We start from the raw sequence: 21,230 nt of genomic DNA on the forward strand, positions 1-21,230 counted from the left end.
AACTTTAGATTATTTCAAAATAATCCCAATTTTTGAGAGGACTTTTTCAAAATAAGCCAAACTATCTTTTTCCTTGCCCGCAGTACTAATCCAATTTAGGTTCATAATACGTTGAAAATTAATTATTCAGATTATTTTGAGAATGTACACCCTAAAGTTGGGATTATTCTAAAATAATTCAAAGTTGGGATTATTTTGAGAAGACCGGTGAAAGTTGGGATTATTCATGTCAACTTTTCCTATGATTAATGGGTAAAGAAAATGTAGTCATGTGAGATCATATTTGATTCGTCTCGATAAGTAATTTTAGAATATCAACTTTTTATAACTTTTACAAATGTAAATTTATAGATATTAATGTTCAAATATTTACATTGACAAGCGTGAAAAAGTAAAATATAACTATTAAAAAGAAACAGGGAGAGTATATATAGCTTTGTAAGTATCTCTAGTGAAACCATGGTGCCTATGTTTTTTTTTTTTACTGGGAATCCCATGGTAAGATAATGGGTCCTGCCAGACCGGCACCTCTCGCAAGTTAACTCGACCTGGGTTTGCGGGCAAACACTTTGAGATTGGGAGGGGGAGGGGATAGTAAGGAGAAACCCTCTCCCAAAGTACCCCTAGTAGAGATCGAACCCCCAACCTTAAGTTTGGAAAATTCTTTTCTTACCATTAGGCCAAACTTAACTTTATACATGGTGGGGTATACTTTCTTAATAAATTGACCATGTTATTTACTTATTTGTAACTTTTTTCTTAGATTTGAAAAAAGGATTACTGTTTTTATTATTATTTTTAGCTGGTTTGTTCTAAAATTTCTACATGGGCTTCTTAGTCGATATCAAAAAAATCATTTTAGAACTTTTCTTTTACCTTGATTCATTTTATATGATTGTGTGTGTGTTTTTTTATCATGAAAAATAAATAGTTCGAATACCAACTCCTACTAGGCTACTAGCCTGCAGGGCACACCAATTTAAGTTGGGTACAAGGCTAAACAACCCAGAAATATGTTGGGATGAGAATTCGTACCCTGGGTAATGCCCTAAAATTCGGGATCCACTAAGCTATTACCTTTCCCTACGTGTGTTTTAACTATGCATCTATCTCGTTCCCCTCTCTTTAACTTAAACATGAGCCAATAATAACTTCATAAGGGAAAAAAATACGAGAACAATAAGATTTATTTAGTACATGACTAACACTGATGATGTGAACAAGACCATCAATATTGGTCTAGTGGTTGTAAGACCCTTCTTCCACTCCTGTAACAGGTTCGATTCTCACCTTTTGTAAAAACGATCCCCAATTTCCTTCTTCCCTTAAAAGGAAATTCTCCTTACCTTTTTTTTAAAAAAATTGATGGTGTGAAGAATAAGAATTTGTAAGTTAATTTATGAATAAAGAATTTGACATCATTTATATTCCTTTAATTCCTAACCTACCCCCTCCCCCATACAAATTACCAAAAGAAAAGAAGAATTGAAGATTATTAAGGGAAGGGGTAAAAAAGGAAGAGAAAAGAAAGTAAAAACCGGGTGTTTGTAATTGTACGGCTATGTGGAAGAAGGCGGGAAATTAACAACCCATATTGTTAGTTGGTTACTGCAACTGAATCTTTCCTCTGAGATCCAATAACAAAACAGCACGTGTCCAGTCATATTTCGGTTACCCAATTCCAGGAATCTCTATCTCTCATTCTCTATATATAAATTTCCAACATCGTCAATCATCAATCATCAATCATTTCCAAAATTTACTCATTACCAATCATTAGCATTAGCAACCCTTAAACAGAGAGATTTCATAACGAAGAGAGAGAAAGTTTGAAAGAATCAAAAATGGCGCAAGCAGTAATGATTGCAGAACCTCAAGCTCAAGCTCAGGTGGTTCAGGCATTGGTTTCGGATTCCATGGATATGGTTGCAGAATCACTTGCATCAGTCAAGATTAATGAAGATGTTCATAAGAAGAATCGCATTCAAGTCTCTAATACCAAGAAACCTCTCTTCTTTTACCTTAATCTTGCCAAGGTATTACCTTAATTGATTCTTTTCTGATTGTATTTCATTCTCTTGTTGCTCAATTCGACGAAATCGGTTTAAGGATATCTAATCTTTTGTTGTTCAATCTTGCCTCTGTTATTTTGTACATCATTTCGACGTTTTTTTGGGTGTTTAGAGAGCCACAAAGACAAGTGATGAAGATCGATCATTTTGACATTGTTGATCATGTGTTTCTGTTCTTTTGCTTACTTTTGCCTTTTGTTTGCATGATTATCATCTTCTTATCAATTTTGTTGCTATTTATCGTTTCTTGATATGTTCTTGTCTTATTATTGAAAAATGTCCTTAAAACTTTGTTCTGAGTCAAAATCAGATAATAGTACAACTACCTTTATAAGGGATTTTATGGGTATGGTATGATTAAGGATTTTATGGGTTTCTGACATAAAGAATATTACAAACTTTTGAGGGTTTTAAATTAGAACTACATTGATTTTCTTGGTTCTTTTTGTTCAATACGGGTCAATGGCCTTGGTGATTATAGGAGCACTTCCATATAATATAAGAATACTTGGACAAACATCATGTCATATAAAAATACTCTGCTGATCAGCCTTTCTTGTTGATCTTTGTGTTGCAGAGGTATATTAAGCAGCACAATGATGTTGAGCTATCTGCATTGGGCATGGGTATGCTCTCTTGCAACTGTTCTTTGATTGAAATCGACTCTCGAATCAGTCAAGCTTTGTTATTATCATGGATGTTTTAACTAACTGTCCTTGGATCTATTCTATGCTGACTGACATTTCTTACTATCTCCAGCAATTCCTACTGTTGTTACCATCGCCGAGATTCTCAAGTCAAATGGTTTTGCTGTGGAGAAGAGTATGTCATATCGTACACATCACATGCTATTCACATATTTGTTTTAGATTGTCTCTACTGTGTGTCCAATTGTGATCTATTTCTCACCTGAACTCGCGCCTTGTAACAGAAGTTCTCACATCAACAGTTGGCTCGAAAGATGAAAACAAGGGCCGTTTTGTTCAGAAGGCCAAGGTTGTAACATAATCTTTTTTGTATAGTTACATATTCTTGGAATAATTGTCATTCTTACGCCCTGAACATTGGTTTAATTTGCAGCTTGAGATTGTTCTCGAGAAGAATGACAAGTCTCCTACCTCAACTGATGCAACAGAAAAGTCTGTACCCAAAACTGAAACTAAGGGAGAGCCAGATGAATCAAAGGACAGTGAAATAAAGACCGAGGCTACAACTGCTCAGAAAAAGGAAGGATGAGCATGCCAGTGCTACAATCTACTCCAGCTGTGATCTTCAGTCACCAGTATATGTTCTGCAATTTTTTTTTTCATAATTTTAGGGTAGTAATGCATAGCTTTAAGCAATATTGTAGGTAGACAAATGTAAGTAGGCCTTTCGGTAAATTCTCCTGCTGTTGCCACAGTAGACAGATACTAGGAAGTAGCTGATAATCCCAGATCGATTCTTTCACTCGGAATCTTTCTGATGAAAGTAGGCCGTTTGCTGTTACAACAGCAGACAGATTCTAGGAGTAGCTGATAAACCCGGATCGATTCTTTCATTCTGAATCTTTCTGTTCAATTTGTCATAATAAGTCTTTGAGTACTTTCTTTGCTGTACTTAGGGCAGCAAATCACTTTCTTGTACAAGCTGTACATGTACTCCATTACCTTCTAAACAGTAAGATGCAATATATTGAGATTGACTTTACTTTTATTCATCTTCTACCACAAGGTATAGATAACACTGTTCAGCACTTAAAACTATGATATAAGTAATTGTTGATGTTTTTTAGTCAATCTCCAAGCACTAAATGACATATACATGATGTAGCCGCTACATTATTCGAAGGGTAAAGCCTCAAGGATTAGTGAAACTGGAAACAGAGATTAAATGCATGTCTAACTAAGACCTATAATTGACCCTCACGAAAGGGACAACTTTGCTAGGGTTAATGCCAACACCTTGACCCCATTTGCCAGATCTTCAGGAGCTGCATACTCTTCAGGTTTATGACTATACCCTGCAAATAGACAACCCAATAACAGAGGTCAACCCAGTGTGTGCGCAATCTGGAGGATGTTCTATTTCATCATTCATTTTTTGCTGAGATAGTATATGCTCACACTTGCTCATTTGGTAGCTAACACATGAATAGAATATAGTGGAAGTCTACAGATGCAATTTATTTCCTTCTTTGAGGGGGGTGTTTAACGTTGATTAATTATTGAATAGAGAGAGAGGGATGGAGAGGTTGCACCTTTATAGCATGGAATGAAAATCATCCCCATTGGTGACACCCTGAAACAAAGAGTTGGCTGATCCCGTCAAGAAAAGATAATAAAAAAAACTCGGCCCATAAAAGCCGGTTGTGAAAAGATACATTTTCTAGACCTCTACACGACCGACAACATGGAAAAAGACTAGAATCTCTCATTTCAAGAATAGTAAAAAAAACCCAAATACAAGTTTGACAATTGTTTGTACCAAGGCATAATTTAGGAGCCAGAGAATAACTCACCGGGCCATAAATAGGGAATCATGGTATGCCCTGCTAACCATCAGTTTGTAGTCCAAATTTAGCTCACGTGATGAAGCTTCCATCGCATTGATTATTTTCTTGTCAGCAAGAGCTGGTGGATCTTGATTGACAATTTCAAATCCTGAAAGCCTGACTTTGCGTTTTTTGGCTATATCAACAGCAGACTGATGAATTTTCTCAACCACAAGATTTCTTCTCGTTTCATTGATATCACGTGTATCTGTTGGTCAACAATTTGTTTGTTATTTGTAATATAATCCTGTCTAGTAACTCAAGGTTATGCCTCTCCAAATAGAAGAAAGAAAGAAGGACAAAGGTTAGAATTACTGTAAAATGCAGATTTTCAACGTTGAACTACAAAAATCTGAACATACCTATCTCAACATGTGCCTTGCTTGGGATGCTGTTAACTGCTCTAGGATGTAGATCAAGAATACCTTGCAGAAAAGGCAGGGAATGATCATTTAAACTAATAGAGAGTTTAGATGATGATTATGCTTTTAAAACAATGAAATGAAGTATCGATCAAGTTCTTCATGTCTTACCAACAGTGCCAACTGTATCAATAGACCCAGATTCCAAAACATGCTTTTCAACATCCAATGCTAACTCTGCAGCAGCTAACCCTGCATCATTTCTGTAACAATAATGCTATTAGAAACTGACGAGGAGTAATTGAGAGGTAAATAAAATAAGAAACTTCATGACTACTGCATGCAAAGAACTAGCAATTCACAGGGAAAACTCTGAAAGACATTTTTAATTGATGAAACAGGATAGCAATGATATTTTACAAAGAGAACAGACTGGAATCATCCTATATTGATGACATTCAGAATATGTCTAGGACATTAGAGATAGACAGCAGTCCACTGCTTGTTGATAAATCTACAACATAACACCAAAATGGTTTATTTTATTCACCTGCTTGGCATCAAGGCAGCACCTGCATGACCTCCATCCCCTTCAAAGTCAACTTTGATACTCGCAGGAGCAGCAATGGCAGTGACCACGCCAATAGGAATGCCTGAGAATTTGAGAAATAAGAATTTTGAATTTTTTTCACAAAAGCAGGAGTGAGGCAAGTCCAGTTCTGCAAGGGCATTAAAGCCTTAAAAGAAATGTGCACCTTCAGCTTCCAAAATAGGCCCTTGCTCTATGTGCAACTCCACAAATCCAGAGTAAAATCCGTTTTTCAAAATCACACTAGACAGGTCATCATTATCTCTGGCGTATCCAGCCGATTTTGCAGCATCCAGGAAAGACACATTTTGACTATCAAATGTATTCTTCAGAGCTTTTTCAAGCATCTCACTCCCTGCTATCAAGCGACTACATATTTGTAACAGTACTCAAGGTTAGACCTCCACCGAGATATTCAGATAATAGAAGCTCCTATAATTGATACTCCCTCTGTCCCAAAATATAATTCCCATTTCTATTTTGGGAGTCATATTGTAAGAACTTTGACCAAATATTCTTACTAATGTATACAAAAAAACATATTCACGACGGTCTTGTTAGATTCGTCTCAATGTATAAATTCGTAATATCAACTTTTTATATTTTTTACTAATAAGAATTAGAAGATATAATAGGTCAAAAGTACGTCTTGGAGACTGCAAAATGAAATGGGAACTATATTTTGGGACGGAGGGAGTATAAAAAGAAATGGCGTGTATTTACTGAAAAGCTAGCTATACCTTCCTAAGCAGCTGATCCCAAACCTGGTAGGCTCTTCTGATGTGAACATTATCACCTCCAATGCCCGTTTTGGCTTAAATCCCGCCCTGTAAACTAAGGCTTAGAACATTGTGAATAGATACTGGCTGCTAATATATACTTCTATTATACTTCGGAAAAAAGTAAAGAAAAGTTTGAGAAGATTAATATTTCACATGAAGATATAGGAACAAAGTTTTTTGAAGTAACCAATTGCAATTGGTGATTTATGTCAGTACTGGTGTAAAAGAGCAAAGTTTCCAGCAGAACTGATGCTGAATAACTTTAATCTTGATTAAATATGAGGATGCTTAGAATCCTCAAGACCTCCGAGCTACTCACAAGTAAAACTTACTTCTTCAGCACATTAATGGCTTCTATACCACCTAGGACACCAACAACTCCATCATATTTTCCAGAATATGGAATAGCATCAATATGAGAACCAGTTCCGACCGCAGAAAGTTCTGGTTCGTAACCATCCCTGTCAAAAATAAGGTCACGAAATTATTGTTGCAAGATGCAATATACCTCCAGATCATACGGAGTGATCCTACATTCTTTTTAAAGGAAAATACACAAGTGATGGTAGCTTCTACAAGCATGTGTTACATATACTGAACATGACAATGATTCATAACAGGCCCCACATTGATTCATAACAGGCCGATAGGAGGATGGGTTACTGTTGAAGCATGGCTAAATTTTATACATTTTATACAAATATGTGTGTATGAAAAAAGGGCTGTTAGATATAGTAGGTAAAGGTGGTACTTCTGGAATATTAACCACTACCACCCAATCATGGCAGAAAAGGTACTGAATCAGACATATTTTTATGAAAAAAACAAGAAAAGTTATTCTCCAGGAGATAACTGCATAGACTACAGAATACAGGTCATTTGACTTGACGTTTACCTTTGAGGTCCACATGCAATAAAGTCTTTCGAGGGAATTTCTCAATTTTGTTAGGAGGGTTGAAAAAGAGAGGCGATATACTTTCATTCTGATTTTTTAGCTTCTTGTACTTAATTTTGTTTCGAAAAAAGAATCCGATTGTATCGAATGTGAAATGAGGGGGGAATGTGCCCTACATAAAACTGAGCCATGGTGCTACTCACAAACTTAAAGAAGATTTTATAATTTACCATCGACCAAATATGTTACCGATGGTATCCTCCCTTACTGAAAGGCCTGCAAGTCCCATCAGATTTTTGATGTACCTGCAGACAGATTATGCTATGTATTATAACTGGATGCTTAAGAGAAAACTGTGACTTCTATCAATTGTTTTTGCATATAATACATAATTAATCAAGAAAAAATTATGTGTGAGAATCAGTATCAGTCGCAGATGCATAGGTAGGGATTAAAAAGATCTCCAATAAGCACAATAAGCTGCAGTTACCAATTATGCAAAGGAAAGCAAATGTGTGAGCATGCCACTAACATGGTATAACTCAAGTATGTATACTCCAGCAATTGCAAATAATCAACTCCAATAGACATCTCTCAATTCTGGGTAAAATACCACTCAAACAAAAGGCACTTGAGTGGGTATCACAAAATTTAGCTTAAATTGCACCTGATCTTCATTATAAAAAACATGAGAACACAAGAGAATTTAGGCCATTGATCTTAGCTACAGGGGCTGCAATTACGTATAAGCAGAAAGCCATATATCGGCTCAGAATCAATTTCCTTGCATCAAGCTTCATCCTGGTTATATATGAAACTCCAATTGACGCTCCTTGTAGTGTAACAAGACGTATCAAACATACATTTGATATTTCATAAACCATTTTCATTTACGAAATTCCACCTGAAAAGGTGAAAACTTGCTTGTACAGATGAACAATTTGTTCAAGATACCATTACCAAGACTATTGTCTTAACTCTTAAGCACCACTCCTTCGGTCTTACCAGACAGCTGTATAGGGAAAGCTTAACCATGTTACCAAAGGGGATGTAAGTGAGCTTCCTACTCTTATTATCTAGGGAATAGTCAATTTTCATACAGCCTAGAGTTAGCATGTACTCGGTGGACAATAATTTTGAGAGAGGACTATCAAAGTGCTTATGACAAATTTTTCGTAGGATAATTAATATAAAATCTAGCAACACTTTGGATTGCACATCAATTTGTGGCTTGGATATGGACTGCATTAGTCCCATCAGGTTAACTATGCAGTTAACAATCATCAACATATGATGTTATAAGTTGCAACAATTAGATAATGATCTCACCTCTCGAGTAGCAAATTAAAAAGAATCACATACCTCCGAGCAGCGACATCCCTGTCAGTATAGAGAACCCTAGTAACCGATGGTGCAGGGGAATCAGAGAAAGTAGCCAACTCGTCAATCTGAACATCAAGTAATTGCAGACAAGTCAGCTCATGTGGTCATAAGAGCAAGCAAGGCTGAAGTTAAACAATTACAACAAGAACAGGTCTCATTTTATACAAACAAACGTGATACTTTGTGTTGCATTCTCTTCACCTGAACCTATGTTATCTCAATTTACTGGAACTTACTGGTATTTTTTATAAGGCGTTAGAACTTAGGGCCTGTTCTCTTCGGCATAAAATAGTTGAATTGAACTGAACTGAATTGAATTGAACTGAATTGAATTGAACTGAAATGAATTGTGATATGTGAGAGTAAAAGTATTGTCCAGAGCTGAACTGAACTAAATTGAACTGAACTGAATTGAACTGAAAATAAGTTGGGGAGAACATGTCCTTATTGGAACGTGCATAAACTAATTAAATCTCATTAAAACTTCTCTAGTTATCTGAACTCAGTAAACCTTAAACTTATTTTTTGAAGTGGAGAATGCAAGTATTCAAACTTCCCTAAAAAAATGAAGCGCGAAAGATTCACACATGATATAACAATTGGAACTCTTCAAATTAGGAAGAAAAGGGGAATAACTGAAGATAATCTTTTTGCTGAAAAATGATAATCAAAACTACAATCTTTATATCACATGTCATACTATAATTCTTGTCCTTGAGGATGATCTTATCCTTTCTATAGAAAATGAAACTCAATGCTCAATACTACAATAATTAATCATTATTCATAGCCTACAACAGGTTTAATTCTTATGCAAAAGCTTAATTCAATAACAAATCAAATGGTATATTTAAAACCAAAGTTTAGGTGACAATAAAAATACACCCACTTCAAAGTTCAAACCCTGAAAGTGCATACAGAATTTAGCAATCAATAGTAGCAGTTTAAGAACCCAATTCATAGAATAGTGCATAGAATGGATGGCAAAAAGTGAACCTGTTTTTGCAAAGATTGAGAATCGACGGAGAGTGAGGAGAGAGAATCATGATTAGGTTCAGAAGTTTGGTAGCCAGAAAACTGGTGCATAGTTTTGATTGTTGGGTCTTCATCATTCTCACTGTATGTTGCTGGGATTATAGTGAGAGAGAAGTAGAAAAGTAGCAGAAAAGATAGAAGAAATTTAGAGTGAATTCGTAACATTTTTGTTGTACTACACTTTGATTGATCTTCCCACATTCACGGACTGCTTCACAAGCTTTTTAATTGAAGGTTGATGATGCCTTTGGGAGGTGATTAGAGTATTGGAAATATTTGTAATCTTGTGGGAGTTGGGTTTTGGAGGGATATGGAATGTGGTCACTGGGAATCTTCTTCCATAATGGGATTGTATTTCTTTATTCTGTTTTGAGTTGCTATTCCCCGTCCTATAATTACTTTACAATATTGTTAGTCGATACCCTTTGGTGCACGCATAATTACATAAGAAGAGAATATAAAAATAATGTAATTTATTTAGAGAGAGAAGAAAAACACGCAAAAATCTTTATGCCCAGTTCGCCGTGAAGAACCAAATAGAAAAGAGGGCAAAGCACTAGTTGTGGACATGTGGCAAGCAAAAAAAGGGTAAGATATGAGTAATAGTAGTAGTAATGATGTGATGATCACAGATTGATGGGAAATCATTGTTAGTACTTAGTAGGAAAATATTGATTTTTGAGTGAGTAGAGCATAAGTGAGATGGAAGAGAAGAAAATAATTCAAAAAATTGATGACTTTAACTAAAAGGACAACCACTGAATATGCTTTCTAATCACTAGCACCTTAAAATTGTATAAAAATCGAAAGGGAGTGGAGGGGGGGTAATGGGGTTTACATTGGAGGGTGTAAGAACACTAATACAAGATGATAATAAGAAATATATGGTAAGATTTGTTTACTTTTTTCCTTCGGATCTTTTGATTAATGATTACTATCGAGGAGACAAGAATCCCTAATTATATAGTGCAATATCAAATCTTTGTCAATAAACCTCAGATGATACACGTTCACGATGGTGAACATGTTATGTATCGATAAAAATTCGATATGAAGTTCATATAGATGAATTATAATTGGTAACTTCATGGATATCCCTCAATTGATGGCTTTCTTAACAAACAACGCTTTATATATGATCATACAAATATCCCTTATTACCAGTCTTTACAATCATTAAGATATCAATTATCAAGTATTACTAGAATATCATTGACAGTACATGTTCACAAACTTAATTTGTAGGTTCCTTGATGAATCTTAATCCAATCCTGGCCTACATAAGTTGTGGGTTTGACATGTCTTGTATGTCAGATTAGTCGAGAAATTGGTTTAAAGCAAGGCAACAAACATAATCATATAAATTTGGACTTTTTATAGTCATATTGTGTAATCATCAAAATGGTTTCGTCTACGAATATACACAACAATTACTCAATTAGGACATCTTTGTAAATCAACTTAAAAAAATAATTTGTCAAAACAAACTTTTTATATACCACTTTTTCTTGTTAGAAACAACCTTTTATGATTTTGTTTGGTTATTTAAGACATTAATTTTACGGTTTTTTCACTATGTATCCCGTGGTATTTCAAAATTCATGGGATACCCCTATTGTTTCAAAAATGCACCAGGTAACCTTACTATTTCAATAAAATGCACGAAATGCCCTTAATTACTAACGGTGAAAACTTCCACGGGCGGTGGCTGCGTTAAATTTTAAAACAGAAATAAACAAGGTGGGGGAGGGTGCGGAAATCGACGGGGTTGGGGGAGGGGAATTCGATGGGGGTCGTGGGGTTGGGGGGAGGGCTGTTGTGGTGGTGGGGGAGGGTTAGAGTTAGGAGTAAGGTTAGGAGTAGGGGTTAAGATTAGGGGTTAATTGAGGTTTGAAATAGAATATTAGGATTAATGAGTAACATAAACTTGACACCGTTAGTCATTAAGGGCGTTTCACCCCTAAAGTAAGGTTAACCGGTGCATTTTTTAGCCAATAGGAGTACCTCATGAATTTTGAAAACACAACAAGGATACCTATTGAAAAAACCGTTAATTTTATGTTTGCTAGATACAACTTTATCTATTTTAAGCGTTGATCCACCAAATTTTGACGTTGACCCACTGATTCGGATTTTCATATACCACTTTTTTTTTAATCAATGTAGCGCATGTAAGTTGGTATTGTGGATCTAAGTGGGTCAAACTTAAAAACTCATGGATGAACATCGAAAAATTGGATAAGAAAAAAGTTAAAATTTGAAGTCTTAAATTGGCAAAAAAATTACTCTTCCGTCCCATTTTATAATTTTCGTTTTACTTGGGGCACGAGAACTAAGGAAACCATGGTTATTATATACTTACATTGGAAGTTGTTGTATTTTTTGGAATTATAAAAAATTGTAAAAAAATTAGAACATTAAATGCAAGCATGTGGAAATAGGATAGAGAAAGTAAATATGTTTTTATTATACCTAACCAATGAGAGTGAAAGAACATATGGTATCAAAAACTCATATAAAAAGGTGGGGGGAGAGAGTAAAAAGTGATGTTCAAAAATGAAAATAACGAAAACAGAAACAACATTTTGAAACATCTAATATAAGATACGGGAATTATAAAATGAGACGAAGGAAGTATAAAAAAGTTGTTTCACACCAAAAGTGGTATCTAAGCCAAATCTTCTTACACACTCTTTCTACAAAACAAAAGCAAAATTGTCTTCAAAAGTAGGAACGGTAACTCCAAAGTCCAAACTCATGCATAGTTCAAAGTTCAAACTAGACTGATTCTCAACTTTATAACATTTGGGATTCTGAATTTTCTGACGGAGAGCGAACCAAAACACATAAAAGAATTAGATTAGAGTATAAAAAAGAATGGAATCAGAAGAATCAAGACACACATGTTTGAAACTTGATGTATCAGAAGATTCACAATCAAGCAAACAAATTATATTCGTAAAGGGCAATTGGTTCCCTTGTCAATTTTCTCTCTCCATCACCGATGGCTATGACGCTTGGCTCTGCAATGGTATCTCTTAATCAACTATCTCTTAATTCTCTGTCTCTTTTATTTATGCATCTTTTTATCATTCATTCCTGAATTTGAACAGCATCGGAGGAGGATGTCAAAGAGAGGGCAAGTCAGTGGGATCAATCGGTTTCAGAATACATTCACTTTGCCGAGACCTTTCTAGGGTTTCAACACCCTACTTCTGTCTACCGTATTACCGATGCTGGAAACGGCTATAAAAGGGTTAGTTTGCGATTAATAGAGTATAAAACTATTCCTGACGCTTCAACTATCCGCTTAATCTTTTGGTTGGTCTTCTGACATGGTATCAAAAGACCAACTCAACCAAAAGGGTTAGTTTGCAATTGATAGTGTATAAAACTATTCCTGACGCTCTAACTATTCGCTTAAGCTTTTGGTTGGTCTTTTGACATGGTATTAGAAGACCAGCTCAACCAAAAGGGTTAGTTTGCGATTGATGGTGTATAAAACTATTCCTGACGCTCTAACTATTCGCTTAAGCTTTTGGTTGGTCTTTTGACATGGTATCAGAAGACCAGCTCAACCAAAAGGGTTAGTTTGCGATTGATGGTGTATAAAACTATTCCTGACGCTCTAACTATTCGCTTAAGCTTTTGGTTGGTCTTTTGACATGGTATCAAAAGACTAGCTCAACCAAAAGGTTGGTTTGCGATTGATAAAGTATAAAACTATTCCTACACTACAGTTATCCGCTCAAGCTTTTGGTTTAATGGATCCTCTGATACCATGTCAAAGAACTAAGCCGACCAACTCAACAAAAAAGTTAAGCTGATGGTTGAAGTGAGGAATAGTTTTATAGTCTATCAGCGATTACTTTGATTTAATTTGTCGTCTATAATGTCTTCTCATGTCAGTAATGATTTTTGCAGCTGTCATTCACATTTGAAAAGGAAGGGATTCAGTTGGAATGGAGATGGAGATGTAAGCCATCATCCGACTCTAAATCTTGTACAGCAAGCATCTTGGATTTTCTCATGGAAGCTAACATAAGATTAAGTGTCAGTCTCTTTTTTTTTTTCCCCCCTATATTCTGACTGCTGTCTTTCACATTATCATATAATTTCTAACCTTACAACTAACAGTTCACTTTGCCAATACTAGTTATGTTACACCTATCTAACTCTTTCAGCTTGAGCATTACTTATAGCCATTCGGTAGCGACTTCCATCGAGTTTTCATTATATACATGTTCATATGGAGTTTTTTCTATTTCTTTGAATGTTACAGGAAGAAGTTGTCAAAACGACCCAGTCATTTGAGCAGTTGAAAGAAGAAGCTCAGAAATGCTTGGTTCAAAGTGAAAAGTTGAGCACGCAGAGAGAAGAGTTTGAATCTGAAGTATATGCCAAGGTATTTTCTACTTTAATGTTTTCATAACTAGACTTTGCAGACCAGATTAAATTGAAGAATGGTTGAGAACAAATTCTGTACCAGCATTTGCTATCAGTAAAAATCATATTATTATACCCCAAAGCACAGGATCATTGAATTTGTGAAAAATGAGCCTCTAGTAGGCAGAATATGAGAGGAGAGAAAACTATTAGCTTGTCCAGGATTAGAAGCCTTTAGTACTAAGATGAACTCTATAACTTCTGTCACACTGTAACATTCTCCTTTCGATATATGTAATATTTTGGCACCACTTTTGTGAATATGTACCTCCTCTCATCAGTGAGATATGTAGATATATTTTTCCTAATATGTAGATTTATTTCTTTTCCTTATTGTTTGGAAGAGAGTTGGATTTCTCATAACTATATGTCAGCCTTTTTGGTTTTAGTGGTTGGAGATAATGTCACTCGGACTTTTCATTCCATCTCAATTACCCTGTTTGATCTCACAATTCGACTAGGGTATTTAGGCCTAATTTATGAAAGATATTCATAATATGACAGAGTTGGAAACTTGGACACGTACCCATGTCCGAGTATGATGCAGCCAACACAGGTTAGATATCAACTTGTAAGCTTCACTGTGGCCATTGTTGGACCTGGCTGCCTGCTATTGAGAAAGCTCGAGGACAATAAATTAGGTAGGACTTCCCTATAAGGTTGGCATGATGGAGGCTTGTGGAGTTTCCTGTGGCAAAAAGAACTGATTGATGACTGATGAGTTGAAGAAGCAGCAGTGATCCTATGAATTAGCAAAAAGTGGATAATAGAGACTGCTGAGTTACTGAGATGCAGACAAATTTGCCACATCCTGGGCAGTGTTGTTTCCACTGTTTGATAAGCAATTGTCTTATCTCAGTTTGCTGAAATTACCTGTGCATCATGATAAACTAGCTTATTAGGAAAAATAAGGCTATAGTTTCTCGTTTATATATTTATTTAAGATGCTCTTTGCTTTCAGTTTGTGAGTGTGCTGAACTCAAAGAAGGCAAAACTGAGAGAGCTTCGTGACCGACTTTCAAAACAAGAAGCGAATGGGAAGCTGCCACAGGAAGAGGAGGTCTCAACTGACGGAACTGAGCCATATCATAGCAGAACTGATGATGATATGAACAGTGAAGATAAATCTGATGGCGATGGCTGTGAAACTTCTAAAGATGTTTTACCAAGAAGCAAAAACCGTGTTAGAAAGAGGAATACACTCACTTAGGCACCTTGTTTGTTTGTCTTTTTTAGGGTGCTGTTTGAACTACAATGCTTCTTGAGTTTGGTTTGTCAATATTGCTGCCCAAACAAGGCTTACCTGTATAAGAGAGTGAACTGGGATGGGATGGGAAGGGAAGTTTTTATGTGAAGAATTGGTGCTAGAGCATAGAAGTTGAGAAATGCTGTACTAGTGTTGGCAAAAGGTTCACTTGACAATTGACATATGCTTTAAGGTTTTAACTGTTTAAACTAATTGTGATCATACATTCATACTGGTTGTGTAACTTGTATACAAGTGAATTATGTATTTGTTTCTCTGTTCAGCTGTTGGAACCGTAAAGTATTTTTTAGCGTCCAAGTCTTCAAAATAGAAACTTTGATGAATCGGGCTATTTGCATTCAGTAATAAGGCTATGTTTAGTTCACCTGAAATTTTCTGATCTGAAATTATTTTTTCTGATCTGATCTGATTTGGTTTACAAGATCTTATCTTTTATAAAATATATTATTACTTTGTAATTCATTATTATGCAATACATTTTAAGATCTTATTTATAGTAATACTATTATTATCATTTTATTTCTATTACAACTTTTACACAACTTTTATTAATAATAATAATTATTATTATTATCATTATTATACTAGTAACAACGATAATTATAATCATAATAATAATAAGGGAAATTTCCTCAGGTACCCCTGTGGTTTGACGTAATTCCTAAATTACCCCTCACATTTGGGGAATTCCTCAGATACTCCCGAGGTTTGTGTTTGTGCTCCAAATACCCTTACTCTTAACGGAACCCTAACGCCGTTAACTTTTTTTTCTCTCTTTCTTCAGTTTCCCTCCTTCCTCTCATCCTCCTCCATGGATGAACCTCCAAGCTTTCTCGCAGCCCCTGCCTCGGTCGCCGCTCGCCGGAGCTTCGCCGTCCACCAGCATCCTCGTACTCTCTCTCCTTCGTCGCACTCTCTCTCTCTCTCGCTCCTCTCCTTCTCCAAAAACCTCTGACCCCTCATCAATGGTGGACGAAGCCCACCTCCCTCTCGTCACGACGACCTCATCAAATTCCACGAAGCACCCACCACGGACCCACTTGCGCGAACCAGCCAGCATGCCCACCACTGCCCCACTTGCGCGAACCACCACCAACGGCCACCACTCACGCAAAACACCCAACCACCCACCTCCCTCCCTCTCGCATACCACCACCAATTCAATTCGAATGGGTTTAATTCGAAATTTCCCCAATTTAATTGCAAAATATGGGTTTCTCGAATTAGAGTTTTGATTGCTCGAATAATCTAGGTTTAATTCGAATTTGATGGCAAAAATGTTGCTCGAAAATTTGGATTTCTACTCGAAATTGGGGTTTTGATTTCCCTGCTGCAGTGGTGGCTCGCGTTAGAGAGGTGGTGGCTCGCGTTGGGTGGGTGGTGGCTCGCGTTGGGTGGTGGGCTGGGTAAGGGTGGGTGGTTGAGTGAGGAGGCAGGGGAGGAGGGGAGGTGTGGTGGGGCTGTTGGGAGGTAAGGGAAGGAGAGGAGCGAGAGAGAGTGCGACGAAGGAGAGAGAGTACGAGGATGCTGGTGGCCGGCGAAGCTCCGGCGAGCGGCGGCCGAGGCAGGGGCTGTGAGAAAAATGGGGAAAGTTTGGAGGATGGTAGGGGATGGTGGGAGGAGAGAGAAAGCTTGGAGGTTCATCCATGGAGGAGGGTGAGAGGAAGGAGAGAAAGAGAGAAAAAAAAGTTAACGGCGTTAGGGTTCCGTCAAGAGTAAGGGTATTTTGAGCACAAACACAAACCTCGAGGGTATCTGAGGAATTCCCCAAATGTGAGGGGTAATTTAGGAATTACGTCAAACCTCAGGGGTACCTGAGGAAATTTCCCTAATAATAATTATTACTAAAAATAATTATATAACCCAAGTCATTAATTTATAAGAGCACTTATATAATGTTTCATACTTTCCCTTAAAAATTTATTCACACTTGAGATATGGGCAGACTCAACTCTTTTTTTCATATAAAATAAAATAAGATATACAAACAACTATCACTTGTTGCAAGAAAGATATAAATAGCGTGCAACTTCAAATAGCTAGAGAGATTTGAAATTCGGTAGGAAGAGGTATACCGAATCTAAATTTATAATTTGTATCTCCCACTTAGCTTATTTTGAAATAAATGTAATCCGAGCTTAGTAGTTTCATTGTGATGAATTTGAGCTATCATATTTTATATATTTCTTATTTTTGCGTCAATCTTATGTTCTTAACACGTGACTTTTAATTTTCTATTATCTATATAATACTATAAAGCAATAAGGATTTGCTTATGTGTCAAGAGCAAATTAAATTGTTGATGTGTCAATCTTTTGTAATATCTTTTACAATTTTTTGCCACGTGTATTTGTTTCTAAATATTCATGTTATGCATTATTTTTTTTAGGCATGTGATTGGAAAGCTATTTAAGAAAGTTCTCTGTTATGGAATGTAAATCAACTAAATTTTAGGAATCGATTGCTATTAATCAGTAATTACTTATGCATCATAAAACTTTCAAAAAAAAAACATCTCCTAAATCCGATATTTTAGGCACTAATTAAAAAAATCATATCCCCTAAATACGGTGTTTTAGAAACTAATTAAAAATTCATATCCCTAAATTCGGTATTTGAGTTACTAATCATATATTTTGGCACTAATTAAGAAATAAATTTATAGCAAGAAGCTGATATTTTAGGTACTACTTAAGGTATTACAACTATTTAAATGAACATGTTGTACTCTCTTCTTAAACCCAAATTAAAACAAAAGTCTTAACAGATTATAATATTAAACTTAAAGTTTACCAAGGGACGTATTAATCATAAATAAGTTGTATTATAGGTTTTTTTTAAAAAGTTCAAATTATAAGATCATTGACCACATATCTATACCATCAAAATTTAAGTTCATTGCAAACTATAAAATCTGGCCGTCATATTACAAAGACTACAGTATATCCCATAGAACGATGATAATTATTAGTGAGTTACAATGTGATTAGCAATACAAAACACGATCCACGATAAAATCAAATAATAATTGATATTAGCACCTCATTGTATAACACAAAAAATAAACATCTTATATATTAACACTTAGCTTGCATAAAAGAATAAACATCTTATGCACTAACACTTAGCTTGCCAAAAGAATAAACATCTTATGTACTAATACTTGCACAAAAGTCTAAACATCTTATGTATAACACCTAATATTAAACTATCAACTAAAAAACGGATTAGCCAATATATAAATAGATAAGAAAAGATAACAAAGTCTCAACAAAAGTTAACTTTTACTTGGCTCATGAGGTTTGTAAAACTTAAAGGAGGGTAGCCCAATTGTAACAAGCATGAGATGTCTTAAAGTTTAGTATAATAACAATGGGACCCCTTTCATTGTACAAAATATCACATCGTATATTTAAAGTCCGCTAGGAATATGCTATCTTAACTGGTAAATGTATGGCATCTCTATGTAAGGTTAAAGATTAAAATTACATATAGAACTTATGTGAAATTTATTGTCCATAATTTTAGTGTAGTTGTATCTTTGTGAAGTTTATAAGTCATATAAGTATATTGTTCATTTATTCACAAAACCGAATCACAACTAAAAAAATAATATTACATACATATGAAATTTGAGAGTCATAATTTCTAGGTGTTCATCTCAAAGAAAAGATAAAATGTCATATAATATATTTCACATATAAATTGATTTTTATTTCTATATATTACCGTTCATTTGGAACAAGTATTATTGACCTGGTCAGTGAGCTAATCACAAACTCACAATAAATAAAAAAAAAAGGTGAATTGTGCATGTAACAAATAATTGACAATACTTTATTCTATATTTTACTTTCCAAAATAAAAAAAAATGGGTCAAATAGTATGAAACTTACAAGCTTTAAATTCTAAGAGAGGTGCATAGAATCTTATTTCTATCTATAAGCCGAATATAATCTTAACAAAATCTAAGTTTGCTAATAAAGTTCCAAACTATAACAAACCCTTGCTTAGAACTCTCAGTTTTCACTGACATAAAAATTCTGTCTTTTCCCATCTCAATTTGAACATCTAGAAAGTGAATCATCATCTTCATATAAAAAACTTATGTAGATAACATATGAATCTCACACATCCAACGTTAATAGATAAAAACAAAATTAAATTCATTTTTTTCTCCATTTTCGAAAAATATCAAGTGTGTTCGATGAATCTGTGGTCAAACTTTTTGGATAACTTTTTTCGAATAAATCTGGAATTGAACGGAATTTTTTTTCTCCAATAACATAATATTCAATTGATCGAATGTAGCAATTTTTTGAATAAATCTCCATTTTATTTAAATATGATATTGCCCAAATTTAGGAGAAAGGTTCAATTAAATATAACAATTTTAGGCATTTTTTAAATCTCCATATTAGGTTTGTAATTTGCACCGGTTCAGTTAGCCATATCAAGAGTTACCAGCATTAGGGTTTGAAATTTTATTTATGTGATAAAGATCACGGGATCTCAAGACAACAAAAGAGTGGGGGTGAGAGGGACTATGGAAAGTAGGGACGACAGAAAGTGGGAAAATAAGTGGTTGCATGATTGAATCCCAATAATGGAGCGAATTGTGATTTTATTTGGTCCCCAATGTGAAGCAATGGGTAGAGCAAAGACTTTTTCAGTCAATACCGCACGATAATATTAATTACATCACATTGGACGCACGAGTTATAAGTCATGTTTTAAAATATTCCTCATAAACGATATGATTATAAAAAGTTTAAATCACGATCTAATATTCACCCCATGATTTTGGGAGAAACATCATAAAGTCATAAAATTTATAAATAAAAAAAATTCTCGTGCATTTTGCACGGGTCAAAACCTAGTTTAATAACAACAAAATAATTTGAAATAATGATAACAATGACATTCACTTGATAACAACAAGATTAATAATAATTATCAATATTAATAATTAATAAGTACAACGGTAACAATAATAATCCTTTTGAACAAATGTATTAGTAAATAATAATATTAATAGTAATAATGAGCTAGTTTTTAAATATAAGTATGATCTGATGTGATCTGATTTGATTAGATCTGAATTAAGCAAAAAATAAGATTATTATATTGAACATAGCCGAAGTTCCTCTTAATACTCGCCAAACTTTTTATAGGCATGCTAAGGTGATGATTGATGAATCACTAAACCAGCATCTCAAGACCATAACACAAGTATACAACTCAAAGATCCTCAAACACCAAGCTAAGATAATTTCACGCACAAAAGAAACAAAAAGAAGTAATAACCCAGCCAGAACTAATGAATAAGATAATTTCACGCACAAAAGAAACAAAAAGAAGTAATAACCCAGAACTAATGAAACAAGAACATTAGAACTTGAAGAAAATAACAAAACTGCATGCATGATGAACAAGAAACTTAGAACTTGTTTATTATTATTATTACTATTACAAAGATGATGATAAGATTGATAAGTTAAAAAGATGGGAAGGGTTTAAGAAGGCAAAAAAAACCCTCTAAGATACGAGGGGAAAACGCCGTACTCCCTCAAGATGGTGGCCTCAAATTAATGAGACACTTTTTGCAGGTAACCAAAAGGAAACCCACACCAGCAAGCTCGAAGTAAACCCAACCTACTATAGTACTGTTACAACCTAAACTCCAAATTAACTATCTAATACAACGTAACTTTAATTTGAGTACCAAACTTAACATACATAAAACTATTAAAACAAGACTAAGCTAAAGCTATTAATAATCGTTTTGCAGTATCCGAGTATTATATTTTCGTTGAAGCGGAGCAAGACTAGAACAATAACGGGAGTACTCGAAACCTTGCATATC

At 35.0% G+C, this 21,230-nt stretch overlaps 3 protein-coding genes across 3 annotated transcripts; 2 read left to right on the forward strand and 1 right to left on the reverse strand.

Moving 5' to 3' along the window:
* Positions 1 to 1,768: 1,768 nt before the first annotated feature.
* On the forward strand, positions 1,769 to 4,182 carry LOC104888753 (hypothetical protein). Its single transcript, XM_010673812.4, has 5 exons — positions 1,769 to 2,036; positions 2,650 to 2,698; positions 2,832 to 2,894; positions 3,004 to 3,068; positions 3,153 to 4,182. The coding sequence occupies exons 1-5, from the start codon at positions 1,845 to 1,847 to the stop codon at positions 3,306 to 3,308; spliced, it is 525 nt and encodes a 174-aa protein (XP_010672114.1). The 5' UTR covers positions 1,769 to 1,844; the 3' UTR covers positions 3,309 to 4,182.
* On the reverse strand, positions 3,745 to 9,966 carry LOC104888752 (ureidoglycolate hydrolase). Its single transcript, XM_010673811.4, has 12 exons — positions 9,613 to 9,966; positions 8,596 to 8,681; positions 7,464 to 7,538; positions 6,671 to 6,799; positions 6,297 to 6,383; positions 5,723 to 5,925; positions 5,518 to 5,620; positions 5,139 to 5,230; positions 4,968 to 5,030; positions 4,573 to 4,813; positions 4,312 to 4,352; positions 3,745 to 4,074 (listed from the first exon to the last, which is right to left on the reverse strand). The coding sequence occupies exons 1-12, from the start codon at positions 9,850 to 9,852 to the stop codon at positions 3,977 to 3,979; spliced, it is 1,458 nt and encodes a 485-aa protein (XP_010672113.1). The 5' UTR covers positions 9,853 to 9,966; the 3' UTR covers positions 3,745 to 3,976.
* A 2,365-nt stretch (positions 9,967 to 12,331) lies between these two features.
* Positions 12,332 to 15,626, forward strand: LOC104888754 (DNA repair protein XRCC4). Its single transcript, XM_010673813.4, has 5 exons — positions 12,332 to 12,682; positions 12,765 to 12,907; positions 13,576 to 13,704; positions 13,934 to 14,056; positions 15,059 to 15,626. Exons 1-5 carry the CDS (start codon positions 12,529 to 12,531, stop codon positions 15,305 to 15,307), a joined length of 798 nt encoding a protein of 265 aa, XP_010672115.1. The 5' UTR covers positions 12,332 to 12,528; the 3' UTR covers positions 15,308 to 15,626.
* The last annotated feature ends 5,604 nt before the right edge of the window (positions 15,627 to 21,230 follow it).

This window comes from Beta vulgaris, chromosome 3, assembly GCF_026745355.1.
Source record: "Beta vulgaris subsp. vulgaris cultivar EL10 chromosome 3, EL10.2, whole genome shotgun sequence".
NCBI lineage: Eukaryota > Viridiplantae > Streptophyta > Magnoliopsida > Caryophyllales > Amaranthaceae > Beta > Beta vulgaris.